This window comes from Camelus ferus, chromosome 31 (genome assembly GCF_009834535.1).
Source record: "Camelus ferus isolate YT-003-E chromosome 31, BCGSAC_Cfer_1.0, whole genome shotgun sequence".
NCBI classification, from domain to species: Eukaryota; Metazoa; Chordata; class Mammalia; order Artiodactyla; family Camelidae; genus Camelus; species Camelus ferus.
In genome coordinates, this window is record NC_045726.1 from 9,492,487 (window position 1) to 9,515,210 (window position 22,724).

Consider the following 22,724-nt stretch of genomic DNA (forward strand, 5'->3'; position numbering starts at 1 on the left):
TTTGTTACAGGCAATAGAAAGAACACTGGGGTAGAGGAGGGGGGGGCAGCGTCACTTGTTACTTTATATATACTTCACCATTGCTTGGATTCTTTTCTATATAATAACTTCATAATTTTAATTTTTAAGTCCCTAGATCTCTTGCTGTTCTGGTAAAAAGAGGGAACAACTGAGCTTACCCCCAGAAGACAATGAACCTAAAAGTCTTGTCTGTCATCTGCTATGAGCATTCTTAACTACCGTCATTAGCCCCAGCATTCCATAACAAAAGTATTTGTCAAGAACTTAGCAACCTATCAGGTGCTAATTATTATTTTTAAGGGTGGATCAGAGAAATCACTGAACCAAGAAGAAGTCAGGTATAGTACTGAAATCTGTACCACAGGGTTGAGTCCTGATCTTATGAAAACCAAACCGTGAGCTTCCTAAAGTCTAGGCCTATGCCTTACATAATATGTAATCAGTACTGGTTGGATGAATGCAAAGTACTAAATGAACTGTGAAAATTAATGGGGGAGGGAAAAAAATGCAGAGAGGGATAAGCCAATAGGAGACTCAAGAACTTTACACTTCAACTAGGAATCCAATTCATACACACGAAATGAAAACTAAAACATTTAAAATGTGATATACCTTATAAGTAAGTTCAAAAAACTTACACATACTAGTAACTGAGCACATAAGTGCAGCTTATACAAAGTAAATGACTGGTCCAAGTGTGACAAAGATCCCTGGAAAATGTGTCCTCAGAGAAAGAAGGCTTTAAGTGGATTTTATTAAGAATGTTTTAACTTGCAAGATAAGGATATACAAACACATTAAGTGGAGAAAGTAGCAAATACCAGGAAATAAAGGCTAAAAACAAATGGCAGGAAGAAAGGTAATTTACCTGAATGTAACAGAGAAAACACTTTTAGGAATAAAAAAATAGAATGCTAGTAAAGGAGGAAAGAAAATGTTAAAAAAACCTTTAAAAGGCACAACGATTAAAAACTAGAATATAATACAATTTGAACTAAGGCACTTCTTGAATGACTTGATGAAAAGTGTTTGATGAAAATGATTCTAACAGTACTGTGCACCATGGAGTAGAGTAGGGAAGAGGCAGGAAGGCCAGTTTTCCTGCTGCAATCATCTCAGCAAGAAGTGATGAGGAGGGCAACTACAGATGTAAAAAGGAAGAGAATGATTTCAGAGACAAGATGGTGAAAGAATCAGAAGAATGCTGCTGATAAATTAGATGGGGGAGGAAAGAGAAAAGTATGAAAAGGAAAGTACTAAAAAGGCTTTAAACGCAGGAACTCTAAGACCAGAGGTAAATTTTAACAAGAAATGAAAAAGATGATGGAGGAAGAAAAGATCTGGGTAGAAAGAACATTAAGAGGAAACAGGCCTTTGCATCAATAAGGCTTACAAAAGGATAACTGAGAAAAAATAATCAGCAAACAAAAAATAAGTTAGCCAGGAAGAGATAACTTGCAAGATATGAGAATTCTAACGATTCAGGAGGGGAGTAAATACCTTAGAAACAGAAGCAGAGACCAACTAACAATAACATAATAAGGTGTGCCTTAATCTGTGCCAACCACTATTCTAAGTACTTTTTAAATATTGCCTCATATGCTCAGAACAATCCTATGACATGGGTACTATCATTTAGACCCACACAAGGTTTATGCAGTTACAGAGTAAGTTGTGGAGGTCAGACTTCCACTTCAACGGTCTAGGTCCGAAGTCCATGTTCTTAACCAGCTCAATATTCCAGGATTAATTAAGACTCTGAGAAGAATGATGACAGACCTAAAAAAAGGTGAGTAATTAAATTTGTGAGGGCAAAGGTTATAGAGATGGTTGCTATACAAAAGTGAACACTATGAAAAAATCTTGCTTAGTAGATACAGAAAACTAGACTAGGAGAGGAATTTATCAAGGGGGAAAAAAGAGGAAGGAAGACTGTCTTTAAGAGTTGGTATGTGAAAACAGAAAAGGTTAAGAAACTGAACTAATGATATAACCATAAAAGACTAGATGTTTGGGGCATAATACTGGTCATCAACAGCCTTGATTAACCAAAACAGTATCCCAGAGCACAATTTAGTGGCATAAACAATTACAGAGGATGGAAATGCAGTGTTTAACATAACGCAGGCAAATGTCAGGGAGGAAACATTTCAAGTTACAAACAAATATTTAAAATTACCAAGCACTCTACCATAGAACCAAGCACTTAGTAGATTCTCAGTAGGTATTATGCTATGTCCATGAATGTTTCAAATATTCTTAAGACCACATTATTAGAATTATCTGGTATGCTTATGGGGGATGCATATTCCCAGGCCCATCTAAGATTTTAGGAATCTGGGGGTGGGGCTCAGGAAATGAAAATTTTAATACTTTTTCCAGGCAATCCTTTTGCACAAAAGCTGCACCACCTTCCTCTCTCTGTTGCAGTGTGCTGGAAGTAAAGACTCCCCTACTGTTTATCTCCTGTGGCTTCGTGGTGACTCAGTTCTTCCAGGTTCTTTCGTTGCCCTATGCTTGACTTGTGCTTATTTCTAAAACTTCAGTCTTGGTTTGGTAACATAATCAAAATGTGCCTTTGGAGTTTTTAGCCCTGAAATCCGTATCAACTCTAATACGGACATAGAAGGAAAAAAAGCTCTAGTTATTTTCCCTGACATCATGGATCTTCTGTTAAAAATAACACATGGTATTGGCTGACACTGAACTGATCCAACGTCAATTCTTATGTTGCCAGATCTATGCTAAAGATGCTCATTACTGCAGACTCACCACTGAATTCCTGAAAGTAAAAAGGCACAAATGTGCCTGTCTTTGTCCTGGTTTACTGCAAAAGCTTATGAAGCTTTTTCTAAGAAGATAGTTATTATATAGATAGTGTCTATAAGAATGCTCCAATTTCTGGAACAGTGAAGGAGTGAGTTCTTCTAAGATGTCTCTTGACCCCAATGATGGGACAAATGGTGGCCAAAAGGCTATCTATTGATATGATGTAGAACTCAAAAAAGAGCCTCTTTAATCAACAAGGGATGCTCCATGCTAACAGCTACTGGGATAGTAGGATCCTGAAAGAAGGGCTTCTAGGTACTTTCATGGTTTAGCAGATCTGTGATTCAGATTGTAGAGACGGAACCAACATCCGTGTCTCTAGTTTTACCTCTGGTTCTCTTTCTTTGGCTAGTTCTCTAGTCCTTCTGTGTCATCCTTCTGGTTTGCCTGAGATGACCAACATAAAAAGCTAACACTAAATTATACTGGAAGACTTCTGCCATTTTCCGAAAATTATTTGATCCTTGAAGAAAAGGATTAAATTCAACTCATCTTTGTATCCCAGAGTATCTAAACATGCTCCACCAGACGTGACATGTTGAACGGAATGCCCTGTTCAATCCCTACAAAAGAATCCTTGTGTAGCGCATCCAAAAGCACTAGCCTTATATAAAAGGTGACTTCCTCCTGCGCCCTATGCACCGAAGTAATGGAACAGGAATAGACAATCTAATTCATTATCAGGCAATGCATTCAGATAGCTCTCTCACCAGTTGAACTAAAAGAAACACCATTAGGAGGTGAGCTTTACTTGAAACGAAAGAGCAGTTCAATTCAGCGACATGGCAAACCAAATCCACACGTGCAAGTCAAACTTACAGAGAAGCATAAACTATGAAAAACTATAGCAAGGCAAACAGAAGAGGAAGGGAGAAGTGAGAAAGGTAGATGAAGCAGACCTGGGAAGAGGACAGACAAGAAACCATACGTGCCCAGAATGAGACACAGACTAGCTTCTTAGATCCTGACAGTTCTCTCATCTGCACAAGATCTGGCTGCTCTTTATCAACCGAAAAGAGCTGGATTCCCACAACAACCTCTCCTTGAAATAAAACAATTCCTGATTAAAGCACTACTTTTTTAGAATGTACACCAAGGTATACAAAAAGCTGGCAATAGATAAACATAAAGAGAAAAAAAAATTGTACCAGGAAGAAAGCGAAAATCTTAGCCAATAAGTTCTTTACATATGAATTTGACTAATCAGGAAGTACTACCAATATTTACCATATTCTTATCACAGAAACAAAATTTGACATTTTCAAAGCAAACTATCTCAAACCCAGAAGAGACAAAAACCACATGATATAATCCTTTCTTCTAGTAGATTCGAAAATATTTTGCAAGCCTGTTTAAAGCAGATCTTTGTTGTTTGAGGTCTGTAATAATCAGTAGTACGTTGGATTAATAGCCTCATCTTTGAATACAGGCTTTATATCTCATACAGCTGATAAAGGGGAGGCAAAGGCCAGCCCTTTAACCTGATGGTCCTTTCTTGTACCCAGACTAACAATATACCTAGAACCACTTTCTTTCCTCTAAAGACATTTTCTCTGAAAACAGTCTTTGAACTGACTTTCTTCAAAGAGAGTTCCCTTACAACAAATCCAAAATAAAGCTAAAACATGAACTTACAATCAATTAATCTGACAAGTTTGCTACAACACTGTCAATGACCAAACTAACGTCAGAATAACTGTAAATTTGTTTATCTAATACAGATTGTAGCATACATCTTCTCTGGCAAGAAATATACCTCTTAAGTCTTGAATTCGTTTAAATCATACACATTTGATTTACAGAAATTTTCAATATTTTTACTAACTTTTACTAAAAGTTTAATAGGTAATAATATTATAAATCTTCAAGTAAATAAAGTTTGCTAATTTTTAAGTTCTCACAAGAAAGTTTAATTGGAACTTTCCATAAAAACTCTCAAGATGTACTTGAAAAAATGGCATAGAATATACACACACAGAGTACCAATATTAACTTCCTGGTTTTGATATTGCACTGAAGTTCTATAAGATGTAACCATTACGGGAAAGCAGATGAAAGGCCCTCTCTACTATTTTTGCAGCCTCCTGTGAATCTATAATTATTTAAGATTAAAAGTAAATAAATAAGCAAACAAACAACTTACAGTTTATTTATGACAACAAAAATACCATATATATCAAAAAATTAACCTAAAAATCCTGTTTTGCAGACTAGAAAACTGAGACTAACCAGGTAATACACAGAACAAGGTTAATAACAGAGTAAAGACATTTAATTGATATGCTGTCAACTAATGAACTTAAAACTAGAAGTAACCAATCACCTGTGGTCATGAACAGTATCTTGTTTTATGAAAGAAGATCAGGTTGGTTGATGCCTGTGTTGCATTAAAATGCAAGCAATATATATATATTTTTAAATTATTATACTTTAAAGGAACTTTTTCTGAGGGAAAAAAACTCAAATTTATATTTAATCTCAGACCTACATTTGGAAGAAAATGAGCCGACTGAAAAGCATAAGATAGTACTCCAAATAAGTAAGATCGTGCCATCTTTTCAGAGAGCTCTTCCGCAGACAACAAAGTGTACAGCAACTATTTTTTTCCTGAATGGTTCTAAACTGCTACTATGTAAAACTAAACACAGGCTATCTCTGACTCCAGAAAATAGATTTTCAACCAAATAAAGATAATATTCAGAATTGCTACTTTCAAGTTCTCCACAATGAACAATTATGTCCCATGAAGGCAAATGCTGGTTAAATTAGTGGTTGCGAACTATAGCCATAATACAGCCTCCTACAAAAATTACATTCCAAAGTCTGGACTGATACCTTCTCACCCTGCTTCCTCTATAACAATCATTTTCGGTAGCATTTATCCTTATGAGACCTTATGAGACTCAGTTTGGATACTCTCTCTCCTTCTTGAGAGGAATGAGAGACAGATACAAATCACCATATGTATATCACCTACCACTTTGGAAAACCAACTGAAGAGGTGGAGCCACCCAACTTCAAGTGTAAACATTAGTACGTAAATAAAACAGATGTCGGTCTAAAGTGGCTTCCAGATCACATAATGCAACTATTTGACTGTCCCAGCAGCAATGTAAAGAAAACACATTACCTGAAATGGAAGAAGAATTCAGATTTGTGGGGAAAAAAGTGGAAGAAACTACCCAAAGTTAATAGGTCTTTAAGGAAGTTAGGTGAAAAAGGTAAGAAACATTGGATTAACAAGTGGAAATTTAGGTTAGAAACATAAAAATGTATTAACAAGGACAGAAAAGTAAATTTTTAAATTGCAGCCTGAATCAGGCAATAGTTTAACTAATACTACTTTTTATTTTGGGGAAAAAAAATAGAAGCCAGAGCACAAGACTACTCTAGCATTCCTTACACAGCAATATGTTCTAAAGCTCGAAATTCTTTACTTTTGAAGACACTACTAACAACTGCAACCCTCAAAGACGAATACCCAGCCCTCCTTATCTCGGCTAACGAGGCTTGTATGGCCTGTCAGTAGTTTGGCATGGCTAAGGCACAGGGTCTTGGATAGGTAATGAACATCAAGTATCTGGTATAACATGATAATTATATGGTCAACATTTACAATATGCCAGAAGCAGTCTAAGGACTCAACATCATTCTCAGGGCTCACAATAATCCTATGAAGTAAGGACTATTTATTCCAGTCAACAAGTGAGGAAACTGAGGCACAGACAAATTCGATGACTTGCCTAAGGTCACACAGCTAGTAAGTGGTAGAGCCATGACTGGACACAGGTGGAATGACAGCTTGGATTCAACTGAAAAGCTAAGGAGCCAGTGAAGGATTATGAGCCAAGTATGACCGTCAATCAAATTCACATTTTATGCTAGCAAGATCTCTCGGTGGGAGTGATGCACAAATAAGGAAAAAAACTGAAAGCAGGAAGAAGAGTTAAGAAACTGATGTGGGAAGACAGAGGTGATGAGGCCTGAATTAAGGGAACAGCAATAGAATGAAAATAAGTGAACAGATAGATACGAAGGATATAAAATCAACTTGACTGCATGATAGGAAAAAGGAAAGCGAGGACGATTCCAGGGCTTCACTGACTAGGCCCAAGCCAACAGCTTCACATTTTAATCATACCATCACTTTATCAAACTCTTAAAACAGAAAGGTTAAGTATTAAATCACCCTCATTTCAGCAACAGCCAAAGCATTTGACTCTCTCTTCTTTGAAAAATGTGACTATATAACTTAAAATTACTGCCACTTGGCAACCCCACACTAATGGTTTAACATGCATACAGTAAAGAGAGCTATTAAATGTTTTCAATAAACCACACGCAGACCATCACTGAACGTAAGATGGACAAAGAAACTACAGAGAATACATGAAATTTAGTAAACATTATTATAATCACTCTAAATGTTAAGAAAATCTAAATACCCTTTAAATGGATTAGAATCACTTTATCACTTATAAGGAGGGATCTCTTTTAAGATTCAAAAAAAGTGAAATAATTCATTACTTCAAAGTTAAAAGATCATGTTCTTTTTTCTCCTTCTATTTGTAAATGTAAACAAACAAACAGAAACCCCCACTATCCTTAGAGCCCGAGTCAAGGATCTGCATAATACTATATTAGGATTATAATAACCACTGGAAAAACCTACTGTAACTTCAACCTTATTACCACTGTTAAGAGTAAAACTATGCTAACACCAGGGCCTTCCAGTAACCAAATGCTTTTGGAAAGTGTCCAGAACAATGTTATAGTAAATTTCCAACTTGCTTCATCTAAGATCAAGAAAAACAAGTCATCTAAAGTACTGGATTATACATAAATAGGCTCTAACTAAAAGTTTTACATCAAATAATCACTGAGAAATATATTTATACTCTTTAGTTAGGATGGGACCTAAAACCAGGAAGTCATCAGAGGGAACAGCTGCACCTAGGAACCCAAAGCACATATTACTTAGTATTATTTTGAGAAAACTTTCAGTACCAATAGCTTTCTTTTTGAAAGAAACAGATTTTGGCAGAATCTGTTAAAAATCATAGTTTGCAGCAATATTGAAATCTCCACTGATTCTATAATGTGGACATGTGGTGGTGTTCACTCTGGTGTCCAGCTTGAGCCACTGCTTAGAGTCTCCTGTTATCTATGGTTCAGACTCCTTTTCTATGGGTTGCATGTCTGATAGATATATACCAATTTCACATATAAACAAACATTAAGGTGCTCTATATATGTGAGTGCATATATGAATGTATATATATATGACACTTCAGATAAGCTGTGATTTCTACTCATAACTTTTTTTTATAAAGTTCTATTAAATTGAGAAGTAAAGGCCAACAGTTAGGAGAAAAATCTAGCCAAATAGCAAAGGTGTTACAGAAACGACAGGCCAGCCAAGAAACAAGCACCACTCGGAGGGTTGGAGTACTCAGATGCATTACACCGGCGGGCTCAGGGGGGCTTCTGCTCCAAAGCTCTGAGCACCTCCAAGACGTGTGCATGAGGTTTTACAGGGTAAAGTACAAGCTTGGGGTGTTTGGCCAATAGGCATGGAACAGCTTTAGCAGCATCATTATCACAAAAGTGGAGGCAGGGAGGCAGCAAACCAACATTCCAAAGCCAGATGTATCTCTTTGAAAATCCAGCTGGTTAGCAAAAAAAAAAAAAAAACATGAACAGGGAATCAGCAACAAACCAACACTAATTAACTTAGATTTAAGAGTTAGTCCAGCAGAACTCAGATCAGTATTCTGATGCTTAGATTTGTGAGTTATCTTCTTAGCCCAGCCGGGCGTAGATATGTGAGTTATCTTGTTAGCCCAGCCTGGCTTTTCCTTCACAAAGGGAGCTATAAAATTAATTCTGGAAGCCAAAAAATCCCTAAATAAAGCAGGTCCACAAAACAAACCAGCCCAACACATCTTCACTGAGCATTTTTAAATGTTCACGTTTCTTGTAAGTTGAGTACACCAACTTTCATTTATGAAAAATGACATCCTAGAGTAAACTTCTAATTCCTAAGAGAAATAATTCAAGTTTAAAGATCTGCTTACAAAAATAATAGAAGCAAGAGTTGTAAAGAATTGAATTTAAAAAAAGTAGGAAACATGGAAGCTATCTGAAACATTAAAAATGGGATGGACTTAATATTACAAACGAAAGATCCAAAATGAACAAATCAAGCATAAATATTGCCAGTGTGTTTAACATCTTCTGAAACAAGCAATGCCATTCCAGTTGATACTTGCCACAAAATTGCCATAAGTTGGTTCTACTTTTTATAAATGATGAAACAATGAAAGGTTTGTTGCAATACATTTATAACACCAATACTGAGCTATTAAGTTTCTATTAGTGATGCTTCAACTAAGGATTTGTGCTAAAAAGACTAAAACCTATTCATATAGCAGTGAAAATGAAGCCTCACTAAAGACATTCAATATAAAGCTGACCCCTAAAGGCTCCCTGATGCACATTTGCAACCACTGTATTCACAATATGCAGCACACTGAACTAGCAACAGATTGTTTAAAAATAGTCTGGATTTTCAACTTCTCATTTACAGGCAACACTTTTAGAAGCAGTCATATTAAATAAATGCATCTTTCACAGTTATGGAATGAAATTTTAAGCTGGACAGGCACCAATGCCCTGATTTTCTACTTTTTTCGTAAACCATATGACTTTCACATGCTGAGAATGTTTTATGCTTTAACCTGCAGTGAAGGCTTTACATCATTTTAATGCTCAGCGCCTAAAATGCAACAGAATCACCCCACCAAATGGAAGGAATATATTTGGTTTCAACCAAACTACTAGCCAGAAAAAGTTTAATGAACGCTTTTCCCACTAAGTAACTCTGCATTTCCATATATGAAAACAAACAAATGGAAAATCTGAGGTGAGAGTGGATGGAAGAAAAAATATTCTTATATTTTAGTATTTTTTCAACTCCTAACAAATATTTTAGCTTTTTATTACCAAAACCATTATTGAACATTTTAAAACGCCGTATCTAACCGAACATCTTTCAGAAAAAACAAAAACAAAAACAAAAACCCCCCACCACTCTATTATGTAGTTATATAGGATTTCCTCCAGTTTTTGCAAAGTAACATGGTTTCTGCAAAGTAACATGTCAGGCTAAAATAGAAGGCTAAAACAAATAATTCTGAAAATCTTAATCTATAACAAATTAAAAACTCAGCTTCCTATCAACATATTGTATGTTCTAAATTCGAGGTTTAGAAGACTAATCAATTTTTTTTCTATTCAGGTCAACCTAAATATATATGCCACCTCATGCTCATAGTCAGCTTATCTGTGTGAATGACCAACTGCAGAAATTTCAAATCAAAGGTTATAAAACATACCATAAAATTACGTACTATGTGACTTACAGTTTTTATGGAATCTAAGGTCTTTTAATGGCAGGTTCAAGAATTGATAAGTTTGGAGCCAAATACTCAAATACATTAAATTCTCAGCAGTCGAATGAGAAATTATGCCAATTCCTTTAGTTATTTAAAAGTCCATTACACTAAAAATTTGTCACAAAAGAATGATTATTGAAAAACTTCTATTTCAGACAGAAGGAAGTAAAAAATATATTATCTTAAATTCTCCTGGTGTAATGTTATTAAATATTAAAGACTGTGAGAAGCAAGAGATGTTGCAATCCTCTTTCTTTTATAATTCTAATTGAAACTCGGAAAAAAAAAAGAATTCAAATTTTCCAAACTTGACTTCTATATATAATTCAGCTAGATCTAACTTAGTTGTGCAATTTTAAAATAAGTTTAATGCAACGCAATGCAATCGTGATGTGATAATTACCTGTGGAATAAACGCAAAATAGAAACAAATGCAGGTTCTTTTCGTCGAATGATGTTAGTTTATAGCAAAACCACAAGAAGCACAACCATATAGCACAAACTAAATAAACAGGCACAAGAGGCATTATGTCCATCCAGGAAGAGAAATGTACCATGCTAAGAAAGAAGGGAAGGACTGAAGGAAGAAGGAAGACAAGCAGGCGGGCGGGCGGGCGGCCCGGCAGGGAGAGAAGGCAGAGGTTTCTATACCTGCAGGATCCCAGAGAAATGAACTAGTCACATCACTCTACCCTACCTGATACATAAGGTTTTTAAAGCTTCAGAGTAAACAAAAACAGCAAGCACTTCATACCACCATTCAACTTTACACAGTATAGCATCTTTAATGCCAACTGCATTCTCCTCTTCACTCACCCAATGCTTCCTCTCTCTTCCACACCAGCTTTCAGACAAATGCGAGACAGAGCAGGGTGGGGTAGAAGAAAAATACAAGCAGCGCCTGTTAGCTGCACCCCCCGCCCCTCCAATAATTTCCAACAGTTTTTCCTACTACGAAAATAAGTCGCCCAATCTCAAGCTACACCAGTCATTCTGTGTCTTCAGTACGCACACAGAGACGCAGACACATGTCAGCACTCCCGACCCCCACCCCACGCCCCCGAATCTTAAGTAGTTTCATCTACTGAACAAGAAGACCACAACGAGAGCCCTTTACCTACTGTTTCGGGGTGAGGGTGGGTGGAGGACTGCTTTCAAAGTAGCCCCAATAGTGTAACCAAAACACGGTTCCGGAATAAAATATTAAGAACACTTTTCCTTTCCCACCTATAGCTACCGACTTAAGGATGCAAAAAGCCATCTCCACACCATCTCATCTTTACAATGCTCCAGCCCGGAGTTTGGGGTGGAGATGTGTCCCGGGAGGCGGGGAGAAGGAGTGTGAGCGGGCGACGGGACACAAACGAGTTGCTCACCGCGGCCGCGCCGCGTCGCCAGTCCAGAGGTCCGGGACCCGCACCTTGCGCACGCTTCTCCGCCCAGGCCCAGCTGAAAGCTCCGACTCGGGCTCTCCAACTTCCTCTCTCCAGAGACATTAATTCAAGGCTAACACATCACCCAAGTACACGTCACACAGTTTCAAACACAGTTATGCACCCCCAAACAAACCCACACACCTCAAATTCCCCTCACAGTTTCCCAAACTCCAAACAGGAGCCCCCACCTCCAGGATTCAAACCTTCCGCCCACCGCGGAGGCAACCAGGAGGAAAGAGTTGGAAAGCCGCCGACGCCTTTCAATTACCGCCCCCCACAAACTGCCCCACCCCAGACCCTGCATCCGGGTCACCCCCTCCGAAGCCCCCCGCTTCCTCCCTCCTCTCAGTCGGGCCGCTTAAGAGACCCATCTCCAGCCCACTCACTTTCCCCCCAAAACCCCTCCAAAAAAAAAAAAAAAAAAACCCAAACAAACAAAGTGAAGAAAAAGAAGTGAGGAAAGAGACTTAAGGCAGTCCGGCTTCCAAACCACTGGACTCACCTCAGAATCCTTGCAGAGTTCTCTCCGCCCGGCACAGCCCCCTCCCCAACGTCCCAGTACGAAGGGCTGAGGTAGGAGGAGGGGAAAGCGGGAGGGGGAGGGGTGTCTTCCGCGTGGGGCGCCTGTCGGGAGGGGACTGGGGAGGGGTTGAGGCCGGCGCAGGAAGAGGAGAAGGGGGAGGGGAGGCCCTTATCTCCCAGTCTCCCCCTGAAAACCTCCCTTGTCTCAATCACATCAGACTGACTGTCTTTGTCTGGCTGACAACCGCCATATTGATATCAACAGCCCCGCTCCCACCTGCTGCCGCCGGGCGGCCCTGGGAGTTGTAGTCCCTGCGTCCCTAGAGTAAAAGCGCGGTACTTGGCGTCCAGAGACCCCAGAGAACTACAACTCCCGGCAAGGCTCGCGCCCATCCGCCTTCCCACTAGGGGGAGGGGAAAGGAGCGCGAGAGCCGTGGGGACTACACATCCCAGAATACCCCGGGTCCCGGGCCCAGATGAGGGACATGATATCATGCTCGGGTGGAGGAGGATGAATTGGCGGCGGGGATGAATGTGAGCTGACGGAGGGAGGTGTTCTGAAAGCAGAGAGGAAAAGGAAAGATGACCACAGTTCCCATGATGCATGGAGAGATGACTGCACTTCCCATGATGCACCGGGAAGGGAGCGTAGGGAAGAAAGACTGCATGTCCCGCAATGCTCTCGGCGAGCGGGTGGCGGAGACCGAACCGGAAGACGCTTTCTGGGTCTGAGGAGTCGAGTGACTGATATTGAACAAGCAAAAGTCCAATATGAAACTGGTGAGTCTCAGCTCCTAGGTCAGAGGGCAAAGGTGATGCCATATCCTTTTGGACTTCGTCCTTTCCTCCTTGGGAAAGGATCCTACGCGGAGGAGGGGTGACAGGGAACTAGAGAGTGGGGTGAACCAAGGAAAGCTCCCACTCCCGACCCCCCGCAACGGCTAGATCTTATCCTTTGGTGGGTCCCTTTGACTGTCACCTTTCTTTACACACAAACTAAGCTTGGGCTCTATGGACTAGGCTTGGCTTGGTTCTCAGCTGCCACGTGAGTGTTATATATAATTGGTTGACTTCTTTCCACGTGATTGGCACTTGATTAGGGTTTCTTCTTAAAGTTGTTGAGAAAGCTTTGGTTGCATATGAACAGAGTTTAGAAACTATTGGGTAGAACGTAATCACTTATTAAATTCCTGTTATAGACTCCTAACTGCCCTTTATATTCAGAGAAGGACGAGGTCAGGGTGTGATCTTGGAGGATTTGAGTCTTTTACCCCGTGTGAGATGGGCTGAGAGAAAGTGTTAAAACGTTCCAGTCCAGGGCTATAGGCCAAGGTTAGGTGGAGCATGCCAGGATACCTGGAAAAGTCCTTGCATCACAAAACTCCAACACTTGGCTTGTAGGAAAGCTGCTCAGGCCTTTGTTTTGAGCAATTTTACTCTCAGTGTTCGCACGGATTTAACCCATTTGTTCCAACTCTATGGAATTAGTATAATCAGCATGATTAGAGTAGAAAAGTAGGTGTGAGATGTTGTTTCTCAGTCTTTTAAAGTTCATGTTCCTGCAGCCAAGTATTGTCAAGTTTTACTTTCTGTAATTTTTATAGAAAAACAAAATGTTTATTTTCTTAATTATTTGAGCATGCTTTTCCAAAGTGTGTGCACGTATACACACACATACACTACACACACAACACACACACATACATACATACATTTACGACAGGCTTATACTCTGCACAGTGTCAGCTGTTTTCTGTGAAGTCAGAGAAAGTATTGAAAGTGTATTCAACTCCAAAACTGTCTCTATCTGAAGCTGCTTAAGTAAGAGGAAGACCATAGATCAGTAAACCTTGAGAATATCACTTTGCTTCTGGATCAGTTTTCGAAACATTTAAAAATGCAGAATTGAAAGTCATCACCCTTTCCCTAAAGAAGCATGCAATCTAATGAGGGAGATATAAACATAATTAAAAATTAGAATTCATTGTGTTCATGCTAAATAGAAGCGGGTTTAGGGATTGAGAGGAGCGTAGGGGTGCGTGGAGATTGGAAGGCAGCTCCTTGGAAAGGTGACTAACTGATAAGAAGGGTGAGTAGGCGAGGTCCTTCCTTGAAGAGGGTTCAGCTGATTGAAGCAAGAGAGCTTGGTACCTGGTTGAAACACAGACCATGTTTCCTCAATAAAGGGTAAATCACATTTGGTGTGAAGGCAGGCAAGTGCAAAACATAGTTTTCCATAATAACTCATTTGCTGAAGGTTCCAGAGAGTTGGGGTTTAGTTTACGTATACTTTGGTTTGCTTATAAAATCCTCCTGCTTACTTTGTACTTAGAGATGTGAAAACAAAGGAAAAAGTAGAAACTCATTTTTTTAAGAACCAAAAAACGCCTCAGAGGAAGAGGAAATGTTCTACCTATACTCCCTCCGTTTTGATGTTTAATCTGCAAGGTACATAACTAACACGTGGTTGGTAGTTGATCAATAATGCAGAATATCTATCCACACAACAAAGTCGTTTCAAAAACATGGACATTCAGTACATTAGACTACTTTCATGCCTCCCATAGAGTTGGAATAAATCCTCCCATGGCCTAAAATTTTTAACTTTGTGTACGGCTTCAGGAGCATGTAGTAAACCATGTTTTGTTTTCTTATCATGAGACACAGAAAGACACTTTATTGAGCACATTCTTGTTGTGGAGATTATGACTTCCCAAAATATCGTTCCCACGCACAATCTAGGACCACATCTTGTTGATTCTACTGTTCTTGAACAGGTCAGTTCCTCTCCAGTCCCACTAACACTGCCTTTGTACAGACCTCTTCACTTGACACTTGCAATTCAACAAGACCTGCTAAATAGTCTCCCTGCATGCAGCCTCAGCAACCCTCAAATCCATTCTCTACTCTGCATCCCAGAAGTTGTTTGAAATTGCAGAGTTCCCCTAAACCCCTCAGTAAGTAGCTTCCTTTTCCCTTAGGATAAAGTCTTATAATTCTGAACTTGACTTACTTGGCCCTGCGGAATCTGGCCCTGCCGACTTCTCCAGGCTCAGCCCTCCTCTCCCTTGAGCTCCTCCTTCCAGTTGTATTTGCACATTGTCCAGTTCTTTGAAGTCCCCCTGCTCTCTTTTGCCTCTGGAACATTCAGTATGTTCCATTGCCTCCAACACTTATTTGCCTGGCTAAATTCTTCATGTTTCCCAGAGCTCTGTTTAAATAGCACTTCTTCAAAACTTCCTTGAATTAGGGAACCCTGTTACACGCTTCCAGGGCACACTTTCTTTCGGTAGTATTTGAAATTACTGGTTTTCTATCTGTCCTGCCTCTTGTAGACTTTCTGTTCCCAGGGCCCCACCCATTGTGTGATGCCACTAAATAGTAGTTGTATAGATAATTTCTGAAGGATTATTAAGATCTGTGAATATTGTTCAGAAAAGATTAAAGAGTGAAGTCAAAACACTACAGTAAGCAACAACCAGTGGAGTAAAAATGATTACTACCTTTAATGGAGCGGTTACAGTGTCCCAGGCTCTGTGCTGGGTATGTACTTGCTCTCTAGTGTCCCATTTCATCCTTTGATGTAGGTGATAGTATTCCCGTTTTACAGATAAAATAAATCTGTGCCTTTGGGAGGTGAGGTGACTCAAAGTTACATAAATGAAAAAAGTGATAGAGCCAAGATCGGTACCCAAGATTCCTTCCTCAAGAGTCTTACTTAATGAGGGCTGGGGCTCCAGCGCTGTGCACAGTGCCTGGTACCTGCTAGGTTATCTCTTACAGAAAGGAAGCCAGAATATGTACCAAGAGACCGTTAATTCAAGGCTATATTTTAAATTGGCTTTGAATGTGAATTTGGTTAAATTAAGATCTTAAAAAAGATAATAGGTAAAGAAATTAAACTTTGGAGACATCCTTGATAATCCCAGGGGCTCAATATCAGAGCATGCCGGCTGAGTGTCTGTACTACCCCGTTTAGCTTCTGTGATGCCATTTACAGTCTAACTTCACACATCACCGGTGGCTTTTCACAAACCCAATGGAAGACATCGGATGCCATTTATAATGTAATCCTTGTCTGTCTCCTTCTTAGATACCAAGTCAGAGGATTTTAATGACTGTCTATAAGATCAGGCAGCTTTGTTTAACTGAGGAAAATTCATTGGCACATTCAATTAACCAGAATCATTTTGAAAAGAACAGGAAAATTAGAAGTGTAGCCTCTAAATTAGCACATTTCAGAGCATGGACTGATTTTCGTATAGATTGAGCTAAATTGGGTGCACCCTGATGGCCAAATTGAGCAAAGGTTAGAAACTAGAATTCACCAGGGTCTTTAACACAAGACTGTAAAACAGAAAAAAAACATACTGAATACATTGACAGAAATTGGGTTGGAAGCATCATGGCCAGGAACTTAGTCATTCAAGTAGATGAAGATGAAAGTGAATAAAATAATAAGCAGGTCAGGAATGCCGCATGTGTCATACTTCCTGTAGATAGTTCCAGGGCTGGAGGGGCTCTTCTAGTTTATTCAGTCAACAGAGATTGTATAATGCAACCACAGTATAACCTTGGCATTCAACGTTTTAATACTTTCCATTTTAACTATTACATTTGACCCCAAAGTTCGATGACAAGGAATTATTTGTAATTTTGCTGAGGCACAGATTTGAATGTGACTTTAAGATGAATGATAATCCTCTGAATGAGCCTGATTGCCTCGCGGTCCAGGGCGCCCTGCAGTTCTAGTTGCGCTCTTGTTAAAGGTCCGAAAGAAAGGTCACTTAAATGCTTGTCATGCTACCCTTTTTGAATTTGATGGAGGAAATTATATGCTGTAGTTGTATTTACAAATTTAAAAATTCAAGAAGGCCAGGGGATATATTCTTCAGCGGCCTCTGCTCCTTTGTACAAAATGCTGTTTCATTACTGCTGGCTTTGGGAGGAAGGCTTAAACTTTTAACTTACCATTTCTCTTAAGAAAACAAATGCAGCAAAGAAATGGACTCACGGGCTGCTTCCAGTGGAGGACAAGCAAAACACCAAGGGCAACTGCAGATTATATAGAAAATATTGGCTTGAAAGAGACAAATCCTGCCCCAAGGTCAATTTAACAAATCATTAGAAAAGGGTGTGGTTAATCTCTTCTTGGATCTGGGCATGATGGATTCCTCCTGCAGTTTTCAGACTTATAGAATCCTTTTGGCTTCTTAGACTTTGGATCAAGAACAGAACATTTCTTGCTATACATTACAAATAGTCACAATTTTTACCAGGATTTAATTCGCCTATTTCACTGTGATTGTTAAAATGTCAACCTGATTGCACTCTTTTCTGTTTCTCTTTGCTGGTTGATTACAGTGCCCTCGTGTGTCTTTATGATGTAATATCATTTTAAGCTTTAGAAAGGTCATGTTTTATCACCACTTCAGTGTGATAGGTATTTTTCCCTTTAGAATGGTTTCCTCAAACTCTGAAAAGTGACATAAGGCCAAATCACATATGTTGTTCAGTAGCGCTCTGGGATAAAACTCTTGGGTATTTCAGAGTCCTAATGGTTACTCTGAAGATTAAACCTATTTTATAATTAAGATAAAAATATATATACCAAGGATTTTTTTCAGTATCAGTTAAATTGAGAAGAAAATTTTGTATCTGTATATAATACTTATTTTTATATATTATACATGTATACATAATCTGACATACAGTCCAAGCAAGCACGTCAATAGTTGTTCGTAATTGCAGTAGCACATTTATTTTGTGACTAGTTTGCTCTGAGTATTCAAATCCCTCTGCCATTTGCTCTTATGATCAGCAAAGTGTACTTGAAGGCCAAGGGCCAAGAGTGGAGCATGGCTACGGAACTCAGTGAAACCTAGCATTCCAAATGGAAAGTTTGTTCCCTGCTTCCTAAATACCATCAGAGGTCCAGGCATAAAGTGCCCTTCAGTCATCATCATTCATTTATTCATTCAACGAATCTTCCTGAGCACCTGCCTCCTTTATGCTAGACATTGCTTAAGGTACTGGGTATATTCCAGTGAAGAAAATAGATTTACTCCCTGCCTTTATGAAATATGAAGTCCAGCGGGCTCATTGTGCAGTTCAGACAATATTACAGTGAACTTTCTAGTGTAGAGAAGTCATTGGGTACTGGCTCAAGTAGTTTTTGAATGTAATGGTCAAAAAATGTTTTTAATTGTATCCTAGAAGATGCCTTGTTAAAATTGTAACAAACATGGCCAACTTGCCGCTGGTTTACCATGTATCAGTAGTGTATAAGAATACATTTCCCTACCCAAGCCAAGGATGCCATCTGTTACTTTACTCTTACTATGTGTCTTACTAATGTAACTATCTTCTTTCATCAATCCTCACACCCTCTTTTCTCTTAGACTTCAGCCATATTTAGTAAAACATCCTTACATAGTAATTTATGGACGTGGGGGAAAAATGTATCAGAAAGAGGAGCAGATTTCTTCAGATAAAAAAGTGGCATCATAAGAATCTTCAAAAGGGATTTTTCAAAGAACCTACAGTGTTGCTTTGAAACTGCTGGTGCGTAAGTGTAGTATGTAAGATGACAGTATTATAGAGTCCAACAGATTGGAGTGGCACCTGGGTCAAGTATGCATAAATGGTGGAGGAGATCCCCTTTCCCCCGCAGAAAAGAAAGGGGTGACCAGTGAGATGAAGCTAGGAGTTGACAGACCATGAAGGGCTACATCTGAAGGGGAGGTGTCAGAATTTGCAGAGATCCTGAGAAAAGGCAAGAATGCTAACAGGAAGGATGAAGGGAGTAGGGAAGACTAGGAGAAAGGAGTTAGCTTGAAAGCCCTAAGGGGCTCAGAGATCAAGACTAAATTGTATGGTGGGAACTTGACTGTGAGAAAAACAGGAAGTTTAAATTGTCCCCAAATGACCATATATCTGAAGGAAAAGCCCTAAAGGTCTAAACATTTAAATTTATTGAAAGCACAACTGAATGAACTTTAGCTCTCTGAAGGATAGATAATCAGATAGATGATGTCCAAGAAGGCCATTCTTTAATAGGAATTGCAGAAGTAACACCCTTTTTGCCCTTAAGATACAGTTTATTTTTCATCACTCATGCTTATGAAGGAGGTGGAGGGGAGGTGAATAATAAAAGGTCTTGCATAATCCATTCCTCACATTTATGGCCTAAGCAGAGATTGACTTTTCCTAAATACAGTATTTCTTCTGCATTTTTCTATTCTGGTAAAATAGAGGAAAGCATATTTAGATGTTCTAATTTAATAAGTCTTCCTTTTCATATTTTTTCCAGGGTATGAAAATACAGGTAAACAAGCAATGGTATTAATATAAAAGATATTATTATAATTGTTACTTTTTTATACATTTCAAAAATAGCTTTATTGAGGTGTAATGTGAGATACTGCTCACACTGGTTTTGCATATTCCTTTTTCTACGTTTTATAAAACACTGCATGTCCATGTCTAATGAGTCTACATTTAACAGGACCCCTCCCGAGTCATCTGCTTCCAGAATACGGAAGATAGAGTCCCACTACCCTACATCCGTGCCCCCCAACTATTTGAAAGTCATTCATCATTACTTAAAGTTTAGGGCATGGCTTTTGCTGCTAGTATAAAATATAATATAAGTAATGAATGTCAACATATCTCAAACATATGTTCAAACTATTGCTAGAAAGAAATCAGTCACATAGTGTTTCGTTGTTTAGATATACGGTAGTTTAATCCAACCAGACCTTCCTCTCTGAGGATTAGGTTGTTTCCAATCTTTTGCGATTAGAAATCGTGTCGCATAGATAGTCTCTCTTGTGGAAGTATACCTGTAGGATACATTTCAAAGGGTGTGTGCATTTTTTATTTCATTTTACTGCCAAAATGTCCCCACGGCGACTTGGCAGATTACATTCTTGCCAGCAGCGTGTCCCAACACACTATTGCAATGTTATTGTCAAGCTGTCTTTTTTTTTTTTTTTTAACTTTTTTAAATTTACTTTTTCCCTTATGTGTAAGGTGGGGAACATTTTTTCATGTTTATGAAAGCATCTGTATTTCCTTTTCCTTTTCAACTCTTCTCGCCCACTTGATCTATTAATATTACACTACTGAACTATTTTACCTTCTCTACCTTTGGAGTGTGTCTCAGTATCTTGTAGTACTTGTTCCCACCTGTTGTTCTCACTTCGGAATTTTCCAGACTGCTTCCGTTTATTTTTCATATAAAATTTAAAGTGATTAGTTTCCAATAAAATCCTTTTCATATTTTGCTTGGAATCAGGTTAAATTCACAAAATTTAAGGAGAGAATTGACTTCTTTCAGCATATCATTGAGTCTATCTAAGAACAGGAAATGTCTTTTCCTTTATTTAAATCTTTTTTTAAACATTGTCTTTTATCTTTTTGGTTGTTACTATAAGTGGAATCTTTTCCTACACTGTTTACTTACAAGAGAGGTATTTCTTTTTTGCATTCTCTACACAGCCCTTTGTTGAATTTTCTTATTTTAATTTTTAGTAGTTTTTCCAGTTAGTTATCTTAGGTTTTCAGATGTATAACCTTGCCAATAATTTTTTAAATTTTTTTTTCCTGTGGTATAATTACATTGGCTTATAGTTCCTGAATAGTTTGGAATAGGAGTGGTGGTGGTAGGCACCTCTGTTCTGTTTCTGATGTGCGTGGACATGCGGCTTGAACTCAACATGTCACTGTAATCATTGACTTTTGGCTTGAAATTTTTATATATTTTAATTTACATCCTATAACTGCTTTCTTGCTCCAAAGTTTTCTAGTCACTAATAAAGTGAGATTGTTTCACATAACCCAGCATAAGGGTTTCTAAGTTATTTTCTAAGGGGAAGCTCTATTTGTGTTGTGTTTTTTGTTCTAGGCAGTTAATAATATCTTGCAAGCAATCTCCAGACTTTTGAGAAAACAATGGATTTTATAACTTAAAGTCTTAGGTGGTGCATAGCAGACTCAGAGAAGTAAAAGACTTCTATGACCTTAAAAGAAAATTGCAAGGTTTCATTGGAAAACAGAACAGCCAGAAATAGTTTCTCCCTCTGTACTTAAGAGACAGGCCTGATAAAGGCAAAAATGTAAGCAAACCATCTGTTAAAATAAACATAATTACCACAGCAAAAAAATCTGTAGAAACAAAAAGGGGTTCAGAGCCCTAGGCAGTGGCTTATTTATTTTAAGTTGTATGTGATTCAAGCTGTGTAGGTCCAGTAGGAAGAAACTGTTGATGAACAACTATGTGACAGTTAAGACTCACAGATAAGAGAAGGCATATCAAAAACCCATTGTTCGGCTGTAGAATCCAACGGAATGTTATTAAATACCTATCTTGTACAAAACCTCCTTGGTGCTGTCTGGCAAACTGAAGATGAATAAAACAGAGACCTTACCTCGCAATAACTCACTATTCAACAAGCCATAGACCCAAAGCACTCTGTATACTATTTAGGTATGTGACTGAGTATATGTAGTTTTAGTGATAGACTGTGATAAAGGCAGTAATGAGGTATGTAAGATTAGGATTATGAAAGATGAATTCCAACCAGAGAATCAAAATTTCTAAGAGAAGTAAAATTTGAGCTGGTCTTGAGAAGTACTGTGGCTGACAAATATGTCAGAGGAGCAACATTGTGGTCTTATTCCATGTAGAAGGAACAATTAAAAAGGATTTAGATTATGTTGATAGTTCTTACCACCCCCATCCCATGCAAACACACAAAATAATAATAATAATAATCACAGTAGGAGTGAGAAGAAACTTTGAGAGGTGAAGGATATATTTATGAACTTGGTGGTGGTGATTATTTCATGAGTTAAATACATACACCTTTTCACGTTAGTCATACCTCAATAAAGTGATTTTTTAAAACTTTGGAAGTGAGGTGTTCAGTTTCCCCAGTAATATGCGTATACACTTTATGTGTTTTTTAGTCTGTAGCAGTGTGCACAAAAATGGGCACATTTCTGTCCTCTAACATCCCCCTAATGTTACCGAACTTAGATCTCTGCTCAAAAGCCACTAATCAAGAGGCAGATGTCAGTAGAAAGGAAAGGTGCTTTAATCAGAAAAGCCAGCAATCTGGGGAGAAGGTGGACTCATGTCCTAAGATCAACTCTGAAGCTCCTGCTCAGCCAAGACAGTTTTAAAGGGGGGGGGAAAAAAGAAGGACGTACAATCTCAGTGAATCATTGAGGCAGGAGGTTGGGTTCTGCATCCTTCTCCATTGTGTGCAGACTGGCTGACTCTCTTCTGATGTTATCTTGCCCATGTGATCTGCCTGCAGGATTGCTTAGGGGGCTGTTGGGAGTAGAGAGCTAGTCATTCTTTAACTACTTCATTCTTCATTCTTCTTTTTATCTAGGAAGAGAATCAACAGGTTAGGCAAGGTGTGGTGTGCATTCAGGAGAGAATAAGTC

At 38.7% G+C, this 22,724-nt stretch overlaps 2 protein-coding genes across 18 annotated transcripts in view; one reads left to right on the forward strand and one right to left on the reverse strand.

The window, feature by feature from the left end:
* HMBOX1 (homeobox containing 1) overlaps window positions 1-12,625 on the reverse strand; it is a 135,804-nt gene extending 123,179 nt beyond the window's left edge. For 3 of the 15 annotated variants that reach the window (XR_004316405.1, XM_006181231.3, XM_014556320.2), the window contains exon 1: window positions 12,246-12,616. The gene's annotated coding sequence lies outside the window, so the exon portion shown is untranslated. Of the gene's footprint in view, window positions 1-12,245 lie in introns of all 15 variants that reach the window. The other 12 variants (XM_006181229.3, XM_014556317.2, XM_032470953.1 and 9 more) reach the window with 8 other exon arrangements.
* INTS9 (integrator complex subunit 9) overlaps window positions 12,297-22,724 on the forward strand; it is an 84,915-nt gene continuing 74,487 nt past the window's right edge. The window contains exon 1 of one of the 3 annotated variants that reach the window (XM_032470948.1): window positions 12,297-12,316. Coding sequence is in view for 1 of the 3 variants with exons in the window: in XM_006181225.3 (XP_006181287.2) it covers window positions 13,038-13,046 (9 nt within the window). In the remaining 2 variants the exon portion in view is untranslated. Of the gene's footprint in view, window positions 12,317-12,846; window positions 13,047-22,724 lie in introns of those variants that run through there. The other 2 variants (XM_006181225.3, XM_032470949.1) reach the window with 2 other exon arrangements.